At 44.1% G+C, this 22,867-nt stretch overlaps 1 protein-coding gene across 1 annotated transcript in view; it reads right to left on the reverse strand.

The window, feature by feature from the left end:
• The window catches only part of SMAD9 (SMAD family member 9), a 36,735-nt gene extending 14,402 nt beyond the window's left edge, over positions 1-22,333 (reverse strand). Inside the window, exons 1-3 of the mRNA XM_053971726.1 lie at positions 22,273-22,333; positions 7,434-8,071; positions 811-1,068 (exon numbers count right to left, since the gene is read on the reverse strand). Coding sequence (XP_053827701.1) covers positions 811-1,068; positions 7,434-7,845 — 670 coding nt within the window. The 5' untranslated portion in view covers positions 7,846-8,071; positions 22,273-22,333. The remainder of the gene's footprint in view (positions 1-810; positions 1,069-7,433; positions 8,072-22,272) is intronic.
• Between the last annotated feature and the right edge of the window lie 534 nt (positions 22,334-22,867).

A 22,867-nucleotide genomic window follows, 5' to 3' on the forward strand; every position in this document is an offset into this window, starting at 1 on the left:
TATCATTAAGGACCTGAATTTAAATGCTTCATAGTTGAGATACTAAAATCTTAAATTATCTGAAAATCTTAAAGATTCTGACCTGAATTCATCTTGTGAAAAAGCTGCTATAACTGAAACTTGAAAGTTTGAAGGTTAAAGTGTTGAAGTGAATCTGACCCATGTTTTGATATGAAAACTAGCTCTTAGCTGTGTTGCATTCACAGCAAAAGCACAGTTAAATTTTCAGGTAATTAGAGCTGTACTAAGTCAGGAGTTCACAACACAAACAATCTGAGTGACATAAGCCTGCTAATCTCAGAACTGTGGAACATGTTCCAAAGTCACAGGAACTTGCCTGCTGACTTCTCCAAGTGTTGGGCCAGATTGTTAAACACCTTAAATTTCTGAAATTTCTACAGTCAGTAGGATTGCCGTAAACTTAAAAAAACTGCTGCACACCAGTTTCCCCATTTTATCCTGTCTCCTTGGTGGAGTTTCTAAAGGTTCCTACCCTGACCGTCCTAGGTCCCTTACTTAGGTCTTGCAAGTGCTCTTTTCTGCCACACCTGCTTCTCTCCTCAGTTTTTCCCCCAGAGTAATCATGACATCTCACCCAGGCACTTCTAGGAGCAGGATGACTATAGTTCTCAATCTCTTGAGCATCTGTCAGAAGGACTGAGAAACAATACACAGGAGACAGTCACAAGAAATCACATTCCAAGTCCATTCTATCCAACAATTCAATCTGCAGCTACAGTCTGGGGGCAGCACAAAATTGTCACCTGACCTCAAATGCCTCAGTCATAGTGTCCCAAAGCTCATTCTTACCTGTGAGCTGATAGGGACTTCCTGGTCCAGAAGAGCTTTCTGGTGAGTTGGGGTAGCTGATGCTGTTAGGTGACTGGGAGAACATGTGGCTGGGGGATGATGGAAAAGGGGTGCATGGAGGATGCTGGAAAGAATCTGGATAAGTGGCATTGTGGGGCATCAGTGGCTCGCTGTGCAGAGAAGTGTTTCGAAACTTGGCAAGGAGGCTGACGTGAGGGTTAAACTCACTGTGTCTTGGAACGAGTACAGGAGGTAGGACTGAAAACAAAAACAACAGAAAAAATGGTTTAAACTTTGTTCTTGAAAGTATATCTTGTTGTAAGTTAAAAAAAGGCATATTCCATGCTGCTCAAATATTGCTCTCTGTATACAAGTCGTTGAAGAGTAACAAACCTGTCCAAACCCAAGAATCAAAAGCTGAATTCTTGGACACTTTTCTCCAGATCTGCAGCCAGTTACAGCAGTTCCACATGCAAAATGAGAAATCTTGATTTGAGCAAGGTACCATAAAATTCACAAGTGTGGCACATCTCTCCCTTTCAAAACTACCTATTTCTCCCTTCTTCAAAAACTGAACACATCAGAAGTTTTCTAAATATTATCACCAGGATGTGCCAAATTCACAGACAAGTTTAATAACAATTAATAGTGCTCTACAATACACTGCATATTTTATTACCAGCATGTTACAGATGAGCAAAAGTAAGTACAGACCTGAAGCCAGACAGCAGATCTAAAATGTTGTCAAGTACTTGAAAATGCTGCCAGACAGACAGTGGGATCTTTGAAAGGAAATGTAAATGGCAATTCAAGCATTGCAGCAATATCAATTTAGGTCTTGCAATATAGTTAGAAAAGATCTAGCATGAGAAGGCATATGTCAGTGGTTGGTATTTAAGACATGAAAAATGCAGGCCAGAAAACTGAAATCCAAATTAACCCATTTAAAAATTAATCTAGTAGAAGATACTGCCTATCCATAAACTCTCTTCACTTTCATCCCACACTATAAGTGCTGTTAACAGCATTGCCCCTTTAAGAGACCCAAAGCTGATCCAAATTACTTTGGATTCTGACATATGAGAAGCAAGAATAGAATTAAGACTCAAAACACTTTGAAAATCCTGACTAGTGAGATACCTATGAAGATGCCATCCCTGTGCTGGAACACAAGGAGGCTTGCTGACTAATTTTGAATATGAGAGTTCAACCTGAGGCTTTAACTGTGTCTTCCATAGTCCTTGGTGAGGAAAGCAGGCCCTACAATGGGTGATTCCTGTACCCCAAGATTTCTCTCTCTATTTCTCTACCAGCTCACATAGTACCTAATTATCTTAGTTAGGGCTTTCAACACAGGTAGGGGGAATGAATTCCCAGTTGGTATCGTGCAGATCTAAAAGCCACCAAAGAAGATAAGGAAGCAATTTGAGCGAGAAGGATGAATTGTCCCAGCATCAGGGACAATTCAGGAGGCTTGTATTGACTGATCTAGTATCCAGAGTTCCTCTGGCTTAAAACACAGCAGCACATCACCTTCCAGTCTATCCTTACTAGTTTATGGAAACAAATAGCAATGTATGCTCTTGTTTTTAAATGTTTTAAATGCTGATGGGAATATACAGTTTGAACATGTTTTAACATATTGCTTGGGCCAAAAAGCTGTCTAGGTAAGGTAAATTATTTTTAGGTAGGTTAGCTAACAACTTTTAATTACAGCAAACTCTCATTTTCCAGCTTAATGAAAGAGTGGAATAATTGCTATTGAATAAAACAAATAATGTATAGATAATGCAAAACATATGCATGAGAAGAGGTGCAGGAACTCTGCTTGGAATGCACATCAGTTGCCCAGAGAGCTGGGACATTTACAGTACTAACAAAGGATTTGCAGCTTCTTGCTCAATGTAGCACCATGCTGCAGTAGAGGCAGGGTTAAACAACTTGTCTGCCCAACCACTGGAATACACTGCTGGGAATTTGCTAGTCATCCATGACCTGAAGAACTGAGCCCTAACACTATGCAAAAGATTGGACTGATGGCAGGGAGTTCACTGCAGAAGTTATCTTCTCACCTGCCTGGAAACACAGGCACTGGGATACCTGTTAAGACACCAGACATACATGGTTCTCTGGCCCAATGCATTGCTCATTAGCCTCTGGCCAGGACAAGAATTGGTGCTCTGGAGACTACTTTCTTTCTTTCTGCTTCTCATATGCCCCTATGTGTGACATGAAGAGTCTGCTGCCACTTTCTTAAGATGTTTGGTAGAGAAAGGTATTTCTGCTTCTTTACTGTTCTTTTAGCTTTAAACACCCAGGTAGGACTCATACAGGCAATACAAGTATTCACATCTGGCATGCACTGCCCAGTCCCCTGTGGATCTCTTCACAGGCAGTGGAGAGGAATAAACTCTTTAACTGCTACATATTAGGACAAGACCAGTACCATCACTGCAGATATGGTTTTGGTGAGCTGTATTCCTCCTATGCCATGCTCCTGTGAACAGCCCCAGGCTGTGAGCTGTTGCTGCTTCTGGAGTTTTCCTCAGCTGCTCCCTGAAACTGGTATGATGCTTATCAGGTCAGCTGCTGATCAGCCAGCTCTGACCAGCAGTCTTCAGAAATGAGGAGCTGGTGATCCCTTTGCACCCAGCAGAGGTGCTGAGCAAGGGGCAGCTGTGTGCAGACACGTCGTGCAGTGTTGAGAGGCTGATGCCTCACTGTGGGTACCACAGCTGAGGGAGGTTCTTCCTTCAGCCCTGTGAGAACTCAACTCCTTCTCTAAATGAAAGCTGAGACTCTGGATGTGTGAACAGCGCTTGCCAGGGAAAGCCTTTGATTTGCCTTGAGTGAATCAGCAGGAAGAATTTTCAAGCCTTGAACTCCTTGCGGATCTGACCATGGCACTCTTAATTTCTGCTCTGCTGAACAGTTTGTTTGCCACCTCACTCACTCTTTCCACTGACTGTTCTGTGACTGCCTAGAGGGCTAAAGACTCTGTGGTGGGGAGGCACTCAGAGATGTTCTTGTTTGTGGCTTAGAGTGCCCCCAGGGCCTCGTTCTCCTTGTTGTTTTGGTAACATGTCGCTCTCCAGGGCTCAACCACTCTGAAGGAAGTGTGACCAGAGGCATAAAACTGAGTAACTGAGTGTGTTGGGACCTGTCTATCCTCATAAATTACCCATATTTTCTCCACTCATTGGGGTCCGTTTCTTCTATGTGCTACTGTCCACCAAGAGCCAGAGGTGGATCCTTCCTTCTATGCATGCTGAAGTGTTGATGATCTTTGTTCAACTGAAGACAAATATGGTCATGTCCTAAGTCCTGCCACTGCTTTTGATACCTTTCTCCCATTCCCTTTAGCTTCAACAGCTCTTGCTGGGAACCTGGCTGTGCCTGTGACTTCAGATGCTAGCAAGCAAACTTACCTGCCTCATTTTAATTTCAGGTACAACATTCACACTGCAATTTCTCACACATTAATCCATCTCTGATAGTTTACTACTTTTGGAGACCACTCTCCAGTGAGATATATCTCTTCCCTATGCCCATGACTCCCAAGCACATGGCCAACAGCGAAGCCATCAGGTGGTCTTCCACCTGGGAGGCTATCATATCTTAATTCCACTCAGGCTTCATGAAAGCTGTCAGTCTAAGTCAAAAGTTCTCCTGTCCACAGCAATGGTGCACCCTCAAATTTGCAATACTTACATATGAATGCTCTCTTATAAAAACAATAGGGTACATGTTTAAGCAGCTTCTGCTGACAACAAATCAGACTTCTGAGAAGCTCTTTGAAGGCAACAATGAAGGGAGAAGCAGAGCATAACCAAGATACCTACCTCCTTCAGATTAGGTGGCCTAGCTCCTCTCTGCAGTGGGATGTTGCACACACAGAGGAAATATTTTCTGCTTTTTTTCTAAGTGGCGCTTGCTATTCAGCAGACCTGAGAAGAAATCTGCTAGGAATAGTTGTAGCAGCAATAAAAGCCATGTGTAATGTGTGCAGTATCAGTAGCAGAGCCTAAGGTGGGACTGAGCAGCCTGTGGACACAGCAGAGGTAATGAAACCCTTGAATCTCTGACCAGATTTCAAAGCTGTACTCTAGTAACAGAGGTCTAGGGATTTGCCGCGCTGTCAAAGAAAGGATGAGCCCCTCCCATCTTTGACACAACTCATTTGTTCTGGATTGAAGTTAATGGACCTGGTCATGGAGTGGTTGACTCAGCAAGAAAGACTGCAGTGATGGAAAATTATCTCTGAAAGGGTGGACATTCATATGGAAATAATACTGGTATGTGGATTATAAAAAATACAGTGTTTACTTATTCAGTGGGGGATTCTTTAGCTCCAGAGGATGAGACTCAGAGAATCTCATATAAGCCTAAGATCACCAACAGCCAAGATGCAGATTTCCTGCAGTTAAAAGAGGGCTGTTTAAACAGACCAGCACCTAAATCAACCACTCCCAGCCTTTTCTATGGTGATCTCACTGCTACCACTATCTCATTAAGCTCATTTGTTCTCTTGCTTTGCCAACACCTCCTTGCAGCACTGCTTTCTAACTGGAGCTGCATTGCACCACTTGCAGTGGTGCAAGTTCTCTCTCCTGCTGCTGCCCCAGAGCACATGAGTGCGTTGCACTCTTTGCTATATGATACAAATATATCCTATAGCTGTGAGCTTCAGCTTCTGAGTTGTCTCTATAAGCAGAGTTGTAGGATTGAATACAACAGCCTGAGAACAATTCCTGGGTCCTGTGGAGAACTGGCACAGCACAGCTTGTATCCTCACAGCTGCAATCACTTTCACCTCCAAAACAAGGTGGCCAAGTCCAAAGTGCCCAAAGTCCCTCCTGTGGGCTAACCCCTGCACTCTGAGAGCTGCTAGTCCACACAAGTCCACGTGGGTAAAAGCTGTTCCTGGGATCATGTTACCAATTCAGCAGTACCCAGACCTGCACCTTGTCCCCTCTTCTATTTTACTAGCAGAGATACTGCTAGTCTGCTGCACAGACAAACAATAGAGACATCTTCACAGCTGAAAGCCTCTGAGTTTCAGGATCAGAACGACAAGCTTTGACAGCCATTTAGCAGCTGCTGAACTATTCCATTAGCAGTGTTAGCTGGCACTGAACAGATGAGGGTTGAAATCAGCACCATTCAGTGCTGTCAGCCTTTGCACTGAGGAGACTCCATTAACTGCACCGAAGTTACACCAGAAGAAATGAGAAGACACTAAAGACTGCAGCCTACAAATAAAGAAGTGCAATAAACAAAAAATGGGATATTTTATGAGCATCTTTTCTTAAATTATTGAAGAGTTTACTTTAGCAATGTGTGAGATCAGCTCTTTCCACTGAAAACTGTTGACAACAAGCACCACTCAGTGTAGCTGTAAAATATAAAAGTTTTGACAATGTTTACAGCAGATCTGATAAAACTTCACAGTGGCAGCTCTGCTGCACTGGAAGGATTACCAGAAGAGGAAGCAGCCCCTGTTTAACAAATATTAACAAATATCTTTCCCTTATTTCATCTGTGTGAAAAGAAACATCCCACAGTTCACTTATCTGATCCTAATGTCACCTCAGAGTAAAGTTCATGCCAGACAAGGAGTAATTTCAGAATAAAAAGTATACACTTACCAACTGTATCCATTAGTAAATTAAATTACCATGATTTTTGGCAGTAAGGGAGAGCTAGGTTAGACATTAGAAATCATTTTGAACTGTAAGGATAGCAAAGCAATAGCTTCACTTGCCTGGGGAGGTTGTAGAGCCTTTATCACATGGGATTTTTAGACCTCATTAGGAAAATATCTGTCAGGAGCGTACCTGGTAATTTGGTTTGGTTTGGGAGTCTGGACAGAGGAAAACAGGATAATTGCTCAAGACTTTTGCCAGCCCTGCTTTCTAAGATCCCTATAGAAGTCAACACTGAACACTACATTTTTTCAACAGCTGATTCATTGACATAAAGACCTTTCAGTAAGGTCATAAGTTTTTTGTGCAGTCCAAAGAGGATTATCAGTAGAAAATTTCAAATTTTTATGGGAACCTGGTGGATTTATTTGACATAAACTCTCCACTTAGGTAAGTAAATCCCACCTAAGGCAAGCCACCAGGTATTTTAGGAAAAATCAACTGACCTGGTTTCATATTCACTGCAAAATATGCCATTTTACTGCAACTGTTATCTTTAAAGAGAGAGCTAGTCTTTCCTGGGGTTTAATGAGTCAACTGTTGCTTTTCAATGAGACAAAATCTCACCATGGTGGTGACACCAGTCTGGTGCCCAGACTTCATACAGATGGTTACCAGTTCAGACCGGGAGGATTCAGCACCCACGCTCAAGGAGAGGAAGCTGCTTTCAGCACCTTGGACAAGATCCGGGTACCCTCAGGGGTCTGAATGGGATGCAGACCCCAACGGTAGAGGGGTTCCTTACTCCCTCCCTAGTCCTGGCTGCCAGAGCTATGATAGCAGCAGGCAGGGTAAGACCCAAGATCCTTCCATCAGATGGAGCCTGCCTTTTCACATTTCAGAGCACTGCTGTAGGACGCACCAAGATTAGACCTGTCAGAGCAAGAAATGCGAATCATTTGCAGATGACATAATTACCTGGGGTTTCCACCCGCCGGTAATGGTAGGGGTTGATGCACACTTCTTTCTGTTTTGAGCCAAAAGGGAACTCACAACATTCCAGTGGTTTCAACTCATGGTGAGATTGTAAGTCAGGCCAGCGCCACACTCTGCAATATATGACGTGGGGAAGCCCCTTGCGGTGAGACACCTGCAGCCGCCCATCCAAGGAACGTGGGATCGTGACGCATTTACTGGGCTGACCTGGGCAGCTCAGAGCCCTCTCCAGTTCTTCCATGGCTCCTTTTTTCTTCTTTAACTTCTTCACCAAGGAATCAACAGCTTTTTCTGCCCACTTTTCTTCTTCATCTCCTTGTTTCCAGCCCAGCAGCCTTTTCACTGCAGGGCTGGTGAAGGAGAACAAGGAACTGATAGGGGTGCTGGAGTGCATAAGAAGCAGAGATTACGCACGAGCGTCAACGGAAGCACAAACTGTTCTCCTGCCTTGCAAGGCCTGCACGGAGTTTCCACAGTACTATGATGGACACTTCCTTCAGTGGAAGAAGGAAGAGAGGTTTTTTCACACGTACGTTTTTGTAGTCTTAGGCACTGGTTACAAGCAGTCCAACAGGGTGGGTCTCAGAACTTTCCAAACATCAAGAAACTGCTGATGAAGCCTGGAACAGCAACACAATACATGGTTAGGCTTCACACACTATTTCCATTGTTCCTTCAATAAAATGTTTTGAAAGAGAAATCATTCAAAATGTGTAGTTAATTTTCAGTGGTTTTCTGTTTGGTTTTTAATGTTTATTTTGGGCCCAAGCCTCTCCTCCGCACTATCCACCCCACTCATTTTAGAGTTGGACCATGGAAATTGTAAAGTATCCAGTCACTTCAACTTGTGTTTAGAGTTTAATGCAGCCAGGCAAATGATTGCAGGACTAAGATTATTTTTAGTACAAAAGAAAATTTACCCTCTTTTTTATATGCTGGTAGCTGTAGGTTCAGCCCAATCATCTTCTATGAAAATAAATCTGTAATATCAAATTTTATGGAAGCAATGAGTAGAATACTGTTCTGATTTCAACTCCCTCTCTGCCACTCCAATCTCACTGTACTGTCAAGAGCTGTAAAATATTAACTGCAAAATTAATTTAAACTACTCCTAGATTTCATTTAAGGCTTTTGAAAGGTTTACTAGTATTCTCTAAACTTATTTATATTTTCTTACATGGAAGAGAAAAACCTTTTTTGCCTATAAAGTCTGTTTCTCTCTCTTCAACAGTTCACAGCTTTCTGGATCCAAATCACAGACTTTTGGACACAGTTTGTGCTGGATGGATCCTGAGTTATTTTTGCTACGAGTTGCTACATCTGACAAAGTCCAACAGAAAGAGTTTAGTTCTTGAGGACTTTTCTTTTCTTTTTTTTTTTTTTTTTTTCTTCATATAGCTGGAGCCAGTCTAATTTTAGCTGAAAATTACATATTTCCACTGACTGGAACTCTGAGGAAAAAACGTCCTTGTATGTCAAGCTATTTACTGCTTTAAATATATTTCATGGACCCCCTGTGCACAGCAAGTCCAAAGGTCTGAACTACACAGAGGGCACTTAAAGCAGGCGATGGGAGCAGCTTCCAAATAGATGCCTCTAGAAAAACAGCTCCATGACTGCCCTAGTCTAGCTTGTGGAACTTTTTGCCCCGCCAATAAAGGCCTGCTCACAGTCCTCAGCACCACTTAAATGCAGCCACTGAGGAGACAGATGTTGCCCAGCACGGGGAGCGGCACAGCTTCACAAACCATATTTTTGTGCAATTTCCTTAAATGTACAGGTCTTGTAAGAGTTCAAAGGGCACCTGGGGACACTGTGTGCACGTGCAGGTACAACACAGTGAGACAGGAGGCCAATCTCAAAGACTGGTTCCTTGGCATACTCAGATACCTCAGCGCCACGGAGCTCGGAGCATGCTGCAGTGTGAGCACACGTGACCCAGGGCAGCACAGCCTCTTGGACAGGCTGTGTTTACTGAGGACCAAGGACTGCCTAGAGCTGTTTTTCTCCCAGCTCTTCTGTTTTGTTCTCATGCCCATCCCTATGCCCTACTGCACTTCCCTTTGGGAGATGCCCATCACCCTGAGAAATGCTGATACGTGGAAACATAACAAGCTTTTTCCCTTCCTCCACAACAGCAGCAATGGTGGGAGAAGGGGCTCAAATTCCCAAAAACCTTCCACTGCACTAGGAGGATGGAATAACTTGGCCCCACAGAGGAGAAATCATGAAAGCAACTCTTTGGCAGCAGCAGCTGCTCTTCCCCAAGACTTTCATATGCCACGCACCATGAAAATATGCACAGAGGAACTACAAAACTGGAAAGTGGAACTGGCACACCTTGCTTCAGGGACCCACCAGAGCAATGAGCTCTGATTTATGCAATTTCTACATTTTCAACCTATGTGTGTGTCCATTTGTCCTCGACTGTCAAGAGAGGCTCTTGACAGCACGGCAGAAACCCCCTAGCTCATGCCCTTCATCAGTCAAAGATCAATTCCATGGAACAGTGGAAACCTGTCTCACCATACAAAAGAAACTTCAGATTCCAGATTTTTTTTCCCTGCTCTGTATTAGTAAAAGTCCATTGATGCAGAGTATTTAACTAAATAGTTACTAATGCCTCTAGGCAAAGCCTATTCCAAAAAGTCTATTCCAAACACTTAGAGGATATATGTGAGAATGAAGGAAAATCAGAGTTTTATCACAGGAAAAAAAACCACGTCAATCTGTTTGTAAAACATGATGTGGATAAAATTTAGGCAGGCAGGCTCCAGTCTATGCAGGAGCAGGCTCAGGCTGCAGAGCCCCAGCACCAGCCCCATCCAGACATCCTGTGCAGTGGAGGTGTCTGTCCCTTGCTGCCCTGGTGAGAACCTGTGGAGGATCCACAATGACACTGCTGTCATTGCCTGGTGGCACCAAACCCCATCTTCACATGAGAAAATAAAACAATGCTGGGATCACTGAGGATCAACCCTGAAAGCAGCAACAAGAAGCAAGGAAAGCCTGGGATGAAAGCCCACCAGACCAGTAGCAGTGTAGAAGTCTTTGCTCTATGCTGAGAGGGAAAATGGCTCACACTTCTTATCTGAGGGGGTCTCCTGGGCACTGGCATGTGTAAACAACTGCTCCTGATAAGTTAATGCAACATTACAATCATCAGATGTGAAAACATACATATTCACATAAAAGTATTGTCCCGAGATTTTCTTTTCCATTTTGACCAAGGTTTTAAATAAACACATTAATCTCGTTCAGTCAAATTAAATAACTCAACAGTGACATCAGTATGAGTCTGAGCACTATTGTTGCTGGTGGGAGAGTCGCCAAGACTATGTGTATAAAAGCAAAAGCCGTGCTTTGCAGACCATGTGATGTAGTCTCAGATAAGTACATTGCACAATTTCCTACCGTGCTCCCCCCAGTTTCTTCTGAAATATTTTTTCCCCAAATTCAACTGACATGTAAAATATAAATGGTATTAAATAAACTAAACAGCTTTCAAATAGTATTATCAGAACATCCTAGTTTAATGTTATTAAATTACATAATACTGCACACTATTCAGCAGACTAAGCCCTGTGCTGCTACGCTTAGATTCCCTATTGTGAAATAGGGTGGTAGCCACTCTGCTCCAGGGCTCCAGGGCTGCAACAACAGAGATGTCAATTCACAGTTTAATTTTAACAGTCTTTCAGGACAGCAGTTGCTTAAACCATATGCCTTTGGTAACTGGCAACTTGCCTACCCAACTGAAATGTTTCAACCCCACACTTGATCTATTTTCTGTGCTGATGATCCATTGTGTTTCTCGATGCTTGTGCAGTTTAGGGTAGCAGTGGGGAGGGAAGTGTTACAGTTTTGATCCATATTCCCAACACATGTCCATTATACAATGATGGAAGTTCTGGTCTGACCAGCTCTATCTCCCTCAGATATGATGTGCTATCATGAGGATGAGTCAGGCATCATTCAGGATACATTCCTAACACAATTCCCTCCTCTGGGACTACAAGGAAGGCTTTGTCTATCTGTCAGCTAAGTGACTGGTCAACACTAAACACAGTCAGTCTTCCATGCTGTAAATCTTTATTCCATCACTGAGTATAGCCTAAGATCTGAAGCTAGATTTAGGGAAGAGGTAGAAGACATCTGGGACGTGAGCATGGATCCACCCTTTTTTTTTTTTCTGTGGCCTGCAGGAGAAGGTGGGACTGGAAACATTTCAGCCCAGTTCACTGGCTCCATTCTCCCTAGACACAGAGTTGTCTACTATTGCTGTGGCACAACAGCGGCAGGAAACATCTCTGGGCACTTTATTACCTGCAGCATGTTATTACCACAGCATCTGGAATGGCTTTGGTCTGTGCCCACAGCACTACCCCAAAACACTTTTGTGCGTAGTTCAAGAGTTAGGAGGGAACAGGGGTCACTCCTAATACTAAGTCAGCATAGAGCCACCATGTTTTGGAGGGTGAGACAGCCATTACACAGAAGTATGCCTCGGGGCCAAGAACAGTATAAGGCATGTTTAATTTATTAGCATAGAAACGGTGTTTCAGTAGAATTTACTTGGCTACGTAAGTATGTCCAAATTTTTGACATCCATATCTGACCTACTCATCCCCGAGTCCCTAAATCTGTATTTCAGAAAAATATGTGTGTATATAGCATGGACCATTCCACATAAAGGTAAATACCTAGAAAAAAAACCCAGCAAAATCAGGCACTGCATACAGCTAATGCTGTGTCAGATAAGGCACCTCAAGTCTGAATGACTGCAAGGCTAAGAGCCAGCAAAATGGACATGAAGTGGAAGGGACTAGGATATTTTCTCTTCCTCCTATGCCCATTTTTCATCTTCTGGTATAGCAATAACCTGTAGGTCCTCAGGTCAACAGGAGAAATGTGTTGCTCCAGGAACTTCACTTCAGTAACTTCTACTGTGGTACTAAAGAGCCTGACATGTCAGGAGCAGAGGAAAGCCCACCATGACTGTGGTTTCCTAACTGAGCCAGGTCCTGATGAAATCAATAAGAGGGGTTCCAGAGCTCATGGAAATTAAACTTGCCCTCCTCTCTGTCTAGTGCAAACATGCTGACATCTCCACTATGACAAGATTTTGTTAAGTTTAGATATTATGTAATGCAAAAAGGATCCATTGTGTCAGGAAAGATTCACATCCCACCTCAGTAGAATGCCTGTGCAGTCCAACATGCATGACGAAGTTTCCTCTAATTTAGTTGTCACAGAATCACAGAATCATAGAATATCTTGAGTTGAAAGAGACACACGAGGGTCATCAAAGCCAGCTCCTGGCCCTGCACAGGCCACCCCAAGAGTCACACCATGTGCCTCAGAGCATTGTCCAAACACTTCTTGAACTCTGTCAGGCTTGGTGCTGTGACCGCTTCCCTGGGGAGCCTGTTCCAGTGCCCAGACACCCTCTGGGTGAAGAAACTTTTCCTAATACCCAGCCTAAACCTCCCCTGACACAGCTTCGTACCATTCCCTCAGGCTGGGGGAATTTCACTCCCATAGTCACAGCAGGGAAACTGTACCAGTCCTCGTTAAATTTCACTCTAAGCTTTCTTCAAAAGTCAAAAAGGAAAACTTTCACGGATGCTAACGACAACAGACTTAAGACACCACTGCATAAAAGCAAAGTGTCCAATGTCCCTCAAAAGCATATCTGTGTATGTGCATGTAAGCACAAGTGTGGGCAGATGTGTATGTACTTCTGGTCTCAGCATAAAGCTTCAAGGTGCTGCCTCCACTCCAGCACTTGCCTGGTGAAAGGCATGGCTATCTGTCTCGAGAATGCCTGACATCATCAGTCTCAGTGTCACTGCAACAGCTAAGTAAGGCCACAGAGGGAAATTTCTCAGAGGGTCGTCTAGACATAAGCTGTGCAGTTCTTGGAGATGCATGTGGCTGGAAAACAGAGAAGTGAGACAATTATAGCTGGAAGTTTGACACTCAGCAACTAAATCACAACAGAACTGGAAGGGAGAAAATTGTTTCAGTCAATCAACGTAAAGAGGAATGCAGTCAACATGCTCTTGGTTAGTTATTTTTACCTAGCACTGATTCAGTTACTTCTACCTACTATGAAAGAGAGAAGCACACGAGTTTTCTTAAATTAAATGATTCTTGGTATGTTTTCAAATGTGCCCAGCTGGCAGCAGTCTGCACACACCCAGGGCTGGCAAAGAACCTCTCGAGTCAAATCATCACTGCTACTCGCTACAGGGATCTTCTATACATCAGCAAGGAAAAGGGTTTTAAAACAAATAAACAAACAAAAGTGTGTACAAATATGTGGGTCTCAAATGAGTGGTGAACCTCTCCAACCTTCCCTTGGGCCTCATGCACCAACCTTTTTTTTTTTGTCCAAACAGCAACTTGGAGCTGGGCAGCAGAGCTTTCACATGCACGCTCATTCCAGGAGAGCAGTGTGAAGGCACAGCCTGAGTGGCACAGTCCAGTAATCAGCTCATGGCTCAGCAACAGTGGCCACATGTTATTTTTGAAGCATGTAAATCACTTGTTCCACTCATGGCACCCTCAACATCAGTTGGGATCCCCCGAGGCTTTTTGTTGTCCTTGGGACCCACCCTTGAGACAAGGATGCTATTATGAATCTATTGGAAACCACTGTCTTTCACACACAAGAAAATAAAGTGAATGAATTATTCATTACAATGTTACCAACTTCTTCCACAAACACATACCTAGGGTTTTAATTTAATAGGATGAAAAGAAGGTTGGGGTTTTTTTTTTTAATTAAGAAATTAAATTTTTTTCGCAGTTTGACCTTGGACTTCTCCAGCTAAAAAGAGATGCAATGATAGGAGGTAGAGTGTCTGAGGCTCAAATTTATCCATGTTTCACACAGCCCTGGCAACATCTTATTTATTTGTATAAGCGTAAATGAATACTGCAAGCTTCTGAAACCTATCTTTTTGAGACTTTTTCAAGTTTCTTCAGAAAACCCTTCTACATTGAACTTCATGTGCAGGCATCAGTATCTCATGCTTCTCCAGCCACTTGTTCACCCTATGGAGCCTTCACCTGAACTCACTGCCTCCCAAATAAAGTAAGAAAAAATCTGATGCTAGTAACTAAAAATCTCTGACATGCACATAATTTTTCTGAACCCATGTAACCACTCAAGCATTACCTCATCTACTCAGCATCTTTTAGCTTCTCTTGACAGGAATAACACCTTCTAACTTGATACAAAGGAGGAGATTCAAGTATATAAGCTGCACACCTTAAAACAGCTATGTGCTCTTCCACAGGCCAAACATCTGCAGAAGTGTTTCAGAAGCATAAATTCTGTCGCAAAAGAAAATTAAGTACACAGGTCATGTTTGGTATACCCATGATACCAGATTAAGAAGGTATGTGCCAATTCATACTGTGGGACTGTGGACGGGCACATTGGCAGATGGTTCAAAAAGGTTTGTCAGTGTGACATAAGATGAGGAGAACAGAGGTGTTCTTCCCTCTTATGTTCTGTTACATGGGCATGGTAACAGTACCCCCATGTGCAAAATCTGCTGCAGACAGGATAGGGGCAATCCATCTTTCATGTCCACTTGAAAAATCAGGGAGTATGAGTAGGATAGATAAGTGTTGGGACAGTTGCTGCTGTCTGTGAATGCATTTTACACAGCTGGCTTCAAGAATAACTGTGCTGGCCTTGGGGAGGAAGAAGGGACTGGAAAACCCCTTGAGATGACCCTACATCCCCTACTACAACCAAGTGAATGGGCCCCTCTCTTCCGGTGCAGCACTGGGCTAGCATGGCTACACTGGCTTTGACCCCTGGGCTACTTGCATCCAGCTGCTGAGGACAGCAACCCAAACCAGAGGACTGGACATTCCCACCAATTTTTGCCTTTGAAAATCTCCCACAATATCTGAGGGCACCCCACAAAATTACCACAACAAAAGTCTATGTAAAAATACTAAGCTGGATTTATCACTATGATCTCTCTCTGACTGCACTTCCTTCCTCGGTATTAATTTTTAAAGGAAACCAGTGACTGTGATGTTTATAAGCAGTGAACTGCACAATATTCCGTCTGGGCCACACCGAAGTTTCTAAGATGCAATCCCACGGGGACACATCCTCCTCTCTGCCTCACACCCTGCTCCCTGCAGGCAGGAAGAAGACCCATCCACCCAGTCCCTGCCTTACCCCTTCCTGAAGCTGCCTTGCTCAGACTCAGACCAGCCCCTCCAAGGAAAAGCCTGTCTCTCAGCTGCTTTCCTCCAGCAGAGATGAGGGCTAAGGAGCACTCATGCCGTGGAGGAGCTCTGAGGATGTATCTCTGGGAGAAGGCAGGAGGCATTGGGGTGATGAGGAGATGCATCAACCTGCCCTAGGAAGCCAAAATGTCTTCTCATGGCTCTGGCTATCCCCATTTTATAGCCAGTCGGTCCTGCATTCCTCACATACCCACCATTCCCAGAGAAACTGCAGCAAAGCCCATTGGTGTTTCTAAAAATGGAACGGTTAGAAATACACAAAAAATATAATTCTTGCTTTTAAAATAAAAGCTGATTTGTCTCTAATACAAAGCATGCATCCAAGTGCCTCCAGAACAAACACTCCAAAAAGGAAGACAGGAGCTTGAGAAGAATTTCAGCTTCCATGCTCGTCTAAAGTTTATAGCTACACTAATCGAATCCTGTAAACCTTGTTATCAATCACTGGCATTCTTGGAGTCATTCCCAAATACTCATTTTAGAAAAAGGATTTGCTTAGTTTTAGATTTTAAGAATGTTGTGAATAAGGATACATCTAAAGAACAATTACTTCACCAAGGATGTGGCACTGTAGTCTGATGGGAATCTATTCTGGAAGTTTAGTGTCTTAAATTGTCAGAAGAGAATACGCTTTTTCCCTGGTTGTGCCTTTACAGTGCACACAGGGACAAAGGATAAAGCAAATGTTCTCCTCACATTGTATGGTAACACATCCCACCTCAGGGAGGTCTATCTGAAGCATTACTCAGTTCTGGTGTTAACACAGCAGACGTATTTTGCAGATGATTTAGCATCTCACAGCTTGGAAAGTGAAATACAGATCAATAGATCATATAGATCCTGGATAAAAAACTCAAAAGGAAGAACTTCCAGAAGTGCTTCCCCTCTGACTGGCAGCAGGTCTGGGGAGGAAGCAACAGTACTGCTGGCCACCTTTCCTTCTCTGCAGGTGAGACAGCCTGGCCAATGGCATAGGGGGGATAGATTTCACACACAAGACACTTTCTGTATACATCACACTAGCACTTGTCCATGGAATCTCATTAGCATTTCACTGTGTTCAAACCATATCACATTCAAATCTGTTTTTCCTAAAAGGCTTCCATTGTGCATCACTGTGGGAAATTGCTAATGCAGTAAGATTGACATATAGGTTCTCCTGCATGAACATCCTCAGTAATCTGTGCTAATTGAGCCCTCAGTGGCTTGTGAAACCCTGCTGGGGGGAGGAAGGGTGGACTATCCACATAGCCTACATCTTGGAGAACTGCAGCAAACTCTGTGGAGAAGAGGTAAGCACTAGTATTAGTGTGCTTTATCCATGTAAAGATCTGATTCAGTGGCAGGGATTGCCTTGGTCAAGGGAACAGGATATTTTCTATGAAAAATATCTGGATATGCTTTGACTGTAGAAGTTATTTCCCAACAGTAGGGCTAAGAACAAAAGGAACAAGAACTTGCCTATCTAGTTCCCTCCTGTGGGGGAAAGAAGGAAATAGCTGGCCATTCCCACCAACTTTAGCTGAAGATGTGGGTGCTCAGATTCTCTGTAAGCCAGAACACTTGCTTATGAGCTTAAACAGGCTTCATATGTCTACATTTGAGCCTGGGAGTAAAAAACAAAGGCTAAATTCTCTTTAGCATGTAAGATGACATGTCATGTTAACTACCAGCTTCAGAAAACACTGAGCAGAAGGCACAAATCAAGCCCTGAGTCTTTAAAAGAAATATTTCACTCTTCTTCAAATCCATCTCAGGATTGCAAGGAATACCCCATCTCCTCATAGCTGTTTCTGCCCTTCCTCTTCTAACACTCAGCTCTAGCCCATGCAGCCCCTACAGCCCAAGGCTCCCAAGGAGGCCACCACCAAGAAGGCTGAGGTGGTTCTTGTAGGACCATGCAGCAGGACAGGCATAGGAGCTGCAGCCTCCCATGGGAATGGATTTTGATTTCTCTGCTCTAGATGTCTTTGTGAAAGTTTCATGCCCTGTGTGAATTAATCCAAGATCTGTTGATGAGAGAGAGAGAGATAAATCAGCTACCTCACAGAGGCTGCAGGGCGATAAACTGCACCTTGGCAGCTGGGCCACGGTAATTCGACAGAGACAAGTAGGTTTGGATAGGCAAGACCAGCAAGTAACCCTGAAAGAGTTTTGAAAAGCCACATGAACTGCTTGTGCCTCCAGTCAGTTTTGTGCCTACTGGGCAGTGTGTGGGATCAGTTCCTGCCACAGGCCTCAGGGTAAACAGCTTTCCCTCAGGTGCCTCGATTTCTGCATCTGTCACACAGGTACTCTGACAGGGATGGCTTTGTAAAGTACAATCTGATGAGGAATTCTGCAAAGGAATGCTTAAAGAAAAAAAAAAAGGTAGGATTTTTTTGCGGGGGGGGGGGGTGGTTTGGGTTTTTTTTGGTGTTTTTTTTTTGTTACGGGAAGGCAAGCAAGAAAACACACATAAAAAAAAAGATTAGGCATTGTTGAAATGTATTGACCTCAGCTGCAGGGTTATTCACATTATAAAGGATTCTTCATTAGGTGGAGCTTTGCAGACAAGGCCTTCTGGAAAGGGCACCTCCATTGCCAGCTCCTGCCTGCTGTTCTGCGCAGCACAGCTGCGTGACCCAGCACACCACCAGGCCGAGCAAACACAGAACCACCGTTATCAAGAAGTGGCCAATCTGGCTCCCATTGTAGCCAGGTAATGAGGGTGAAAGGAAGCCTGAAGCAGAACAAACTCCAATGACCCACGGGTCTGTTAATTTTCTTTCCTCCTCATTTCTCTCTTTTAATGGACAGTGAGTTTGAGGCCAGCAGTTGTGGGGAACTCAGGATGTGGGGAATATTTTCAAAACCTATACAAAGGCCAGACATATAGAGAGATTCCAGAATGGGAGATATTTCAGGAAGAAAAGCAAAAGATGCAGAATTTTGCATCTGGGAGCAGAACTGGGAGCAGAACGTGGGTGGGAGAAGAGAGCTTGTTGGGAAATGGGAGGTTGCAGTATCAAGCTGGAAGGTTGCCACAGTGTAGACTAATGCTTTGGCAGCTACAAAGAAAAGGAAGGAGGAATGTAAGAAGTAACACGAAGAAAAACTGTCAAGAGATATCTGGAAGTATCACGACCTATGAGGAAAGAGAAGAGGCAAAGATGATGCTAAGTTTGGCAGAGGGAGGATGGTGATGCTACTGACAAGGAAAAAAGAGTGGGAAGCAAACAAGTTTGGATAGAAAGATGTGAAAGCTAAGGCTTTGCTTCTCCCACTCAGAAACGCACTTCCATCTTAACACTGTCTCAGAAAAACAGAGATCAATTATCAGATTTTCTTCTGTTTTTTCTTGGTTTTTAAAGTAGGGGTGGCTGCATAAATTGGGAAGTCTCCTTCACTCTATGTCCACCTCCACCATGTCCTTGCTATGCCCTTGTCCAGAGGAATTGAACCTCAAAGAGAACTGCTCAATCTTACGTCTGTCTAAGATGCAGAAATCTGCGAATGGTTCTGTAGAACAATCCACCTGATGTTTCACTTGCTTTAATTAAAATGCACACATGTATTAGGCAGGATCTTAATCTGGGCTCTGATCCTACAATCTTTTAAATCCACTCATCTGCAAAAGCACAGACAGATTTTTAGCTGCTATAATAAATACACAGGGCGCAAGTCTCTTTAGGTCACTTTTCCACCTGTAAAATTCCCACAGTATTAACCATTCAAACATTGCAGACAAATTATAAGATGGGATATTTTGAAAAATGAAAAATTGATTTTGTTGCATTGTAATCAAAGTCTAGTGCTTCCTTACACCTGTTCTCAAATACAGTAATAGGACAGTGATGATTATCTCAAATTGTTGTTGTTATTACTATCCCTTGCTGTTCATGTACAGTAACACTAATGGTTCTTTATACCCACCTGTATCAGGAAACCAGGCAGTTAGACAGAACAACCTTTACTACATCTATTTCTGCTGTGTTGTTTTCATTTAAAATATTTATGATGCATTGTTCAGGGTTTTTTTTTTTCCTTCCTCAACCATGTAATTATTATTTGTAAAGGGTATACATTGCACAGAAAATGGAATTTCTCTATGCTATCACTGTATTTTTTTGCAGAAGACAAATTATAGATCATATATATATATATATATATTTCTGTCTCCCCTTATTCTTCTAAGTTTCTCTGAAACAGGGTGCCCAGTACTGCTGATGCTGGAATTACTGTTAGTCAGTATCAGCACAGGTGATAAACTCCAGCTAGTGTTTTGGTTAAAGGTCACTTGTAATTAGTAGTCATTGTCCTTTGAATTTAACAATGGAAAAATAAAACTTTATAGCGAGAGATTAGCCTGGCCATCAAAATTACAGCACTTTAGCACTCAGAAGAGAGGATTGCATGACACACTATCTCCCCGTCTGATAACAGCAGATAGCTAAGAATTCAAATGCAAGATGCAGAAAGCCTGTAAAAGAATAAAAGGAGAGAAAGGAGAATTAACTGCGCAGATGTTACATGATACATTATACTGACACTTCTACACTCTTCTTTTAGTGAGCTGGGCCTTGTCTTGTACCCACTGAAGCACAGATGGGCCACTACTGCCTGTTTTCGTGAGAGTAGCTTTCAAATCCGAGGTGCTGCCGAGTTCCTCTACACCACATCCCCACCTTCTGCAGATATTTGGCATGTGGGTGCGTGACTCTTTAGTGAAATTCTAATTCTCAACTTCTTCACAAAGTTGTGCAGTTGACAGCTTTCTGCATATTTGTTTCAGTTGCTGTAGGTAAAAAAAAGCTCTCTCCACCTTGTATCAGTTTACAAATACTGACACAGATTCAATGCATCCATTAGGAAATCTCTCGGTTTGCACCTATAATATGGATATGATAAGGATTTGTGATAAAATACACTTGACTCTTATTCCAGGCACTTTTGCAGAATTACTGTTTATCAGCTTATGTGCGAGGTAATAAAGTGAAGAAGAAAATGTTTCTAATTCCATCACAAAGGACAGATGGGAATGGGAACTACTGCTAAACCCAGTAAATACAAGATATCCTTGATACAACTGACTTTAAATGTAGTTTTGGACATGCTTATTTCAGCTACTAAGTCAAATTAACTCAATATTTAAAAAAACAAAAAAACAAATCACAAACATCCCCAGCGTCTGCTCTAAAATCTAACAGGAAGTAAAGATGAACCAGCCAGACACTGGTACTTATCAAATCTGAAAGAAGGGAGTAGTTGGCTGGATTAAAACGGATGAGGTTTGTTTGAGTGATAACATTTGTCTTACCATGCTGAGGAGAAGACTTTTGCAGCACTTTCTTCATCTTATGCTCCCGAAGATGGGAAGATTTGTCCTACTGCACAAATACTTGCACAAATACTTGCACATATAGAGGGGCACATTTCCACACATCAGAGATGCTGAAGAGTACTGAAACTTGCATTATCTGCAGTGCCCTTCCCAAACCACTGCAAACTTGAATACATTCCTGAAGCTGTGCACGTAATTTCCCACTTCTGCCAAGGGAGAGCTCCTTCACTAAATAGTTGACCATTCTGGGCTGAAAAATTTCTTTCACTAATTTATAAGATGCAAGTAATTAACAGTGGGCTTGCATGTCTGTGTGTGTGCATGTGACATGTGTGTGTCATTTATTTTTATTCCCACTAATACCTCTTTTAAAGCAGACCTGGTTAGCATGAAATAAATTTACCCATAAAATCAAACTAGGAAAACACAAAGTTAGCAAACAATATCCGAATTGTTACCAATGAGCCGAACTCCGAATTTTCCCCCCACTTAGAGCACGGAGATAAAATTACAGTGATTTATAATTTGCCATTTCGAGGGTTATTGTTTTTTGGAAATGTTGGTTACTCGCTAACCAACAAACGTGTAACGTTTTAACTTCGGAGCCAAAAGACAAGAAGCCAATCAGAGTCACCGTTCATAGCTGGAATAAAAACCCCGAATCCCGGCAATTCTGCTCCGTTTTGCCTGGGAGCGTGTCCAGGAGCGGGATTTCTTGAACAGAAAATAACCTCTGAAAGGAAAAGTATTTCCAAACGTGTCATGTGGGGCTCTGTTGTTTCTTTTCTTTTTTTTTTTTTTCCCTCCCCTCTCCTACTTAAACGAAAAAGAAAGAAATCCTGACAGCGGGAAGACTTGTCAGCGTTTAGCCATCCATAAAAATGTTTTTCCCCGCGCTCCTCCTTTCGCTCGCCGTCCTGGCGTCGGTCTGTCTCATCTCGCTGCTCTGCGGCCCCAGCCCCCGCCCGCACACAGCCCCAGCGCAGCGGGGCCGGGGCCGCCAGCCGGGGGGACACCGGCCCGGGGCGCCGCCGTGGCTGCTGCGCCGGGCGCACGGGGGGATGCTGCGGCCGCCGCCGCACCGCGACCCGGCACCGCTCGGGGAGGGATGCGGGACAGCCCCGGCGCGAAGTTTGGAGCGATGGCACTATTCCTCGTCCCCTCTGCTTCCCCCTCCACCCTTCCCAGGACGCGGCCGGGAGCCCCGGCTCTTACCTGCCACGGGCGCGGGCTGGGGTCTCGGCGCGCCGCGGGCGGGAGCGGGGCTGCAGCTGCGCGGCGGCGGCGGCGGGGCCAGGGCGCAGCGGCAGCGGCAGCGGCAGCCCCGGCCGGCGTCAGTCAGGCGGGAGCCGCCAGGCTGTATTAGTGCGCCGGGCTGGACCGCGGCCAGCAGTGCCGCGGCCGCTGGCCCGCCCCTCGCCCCTCCGCCCCCGCGCCCCCCCGGCCGCGCTCACACACGCTCACACACACACACACACACACACACGAGATCGCTTACACACGGTCGCACACACACAAGCGCACATCCACACGCTCGCACACTTGGCACCGCGCACACACGCGTACATCCACACAGATACAGATGCACACACGCTCAAGCACACACGGACGAGCACACGCCCACGGTGAGTTACACGCACACACTTACACGCACACTCACACCATGCACCTCCCGCACCCTCACCCACCGCACGCCGCCCCTCGCCGCGCTCACCGCTCCGCACCCGCCGAGTTCTGCCCCTCCGGCACACGGGCTCCCCGAGACAGAGCTCACCCGCAGGCACAGGCACACACGAACCACCCCCTCGGA

The sequence above is a fragment of the Vidua macroura genome, chromosome 2 (genome assembly GCF_024509145.1).
Source record: "Vidua macroura isolate BioBank_ID:100142 chromosome 2, ASM2450914v1, whole genome shotgun sequence".
NCBI lineage: Eukaryota > Metazoa > Chordata > Aves > Passeriformes > Viduidae > Vidua > Vidua macroura.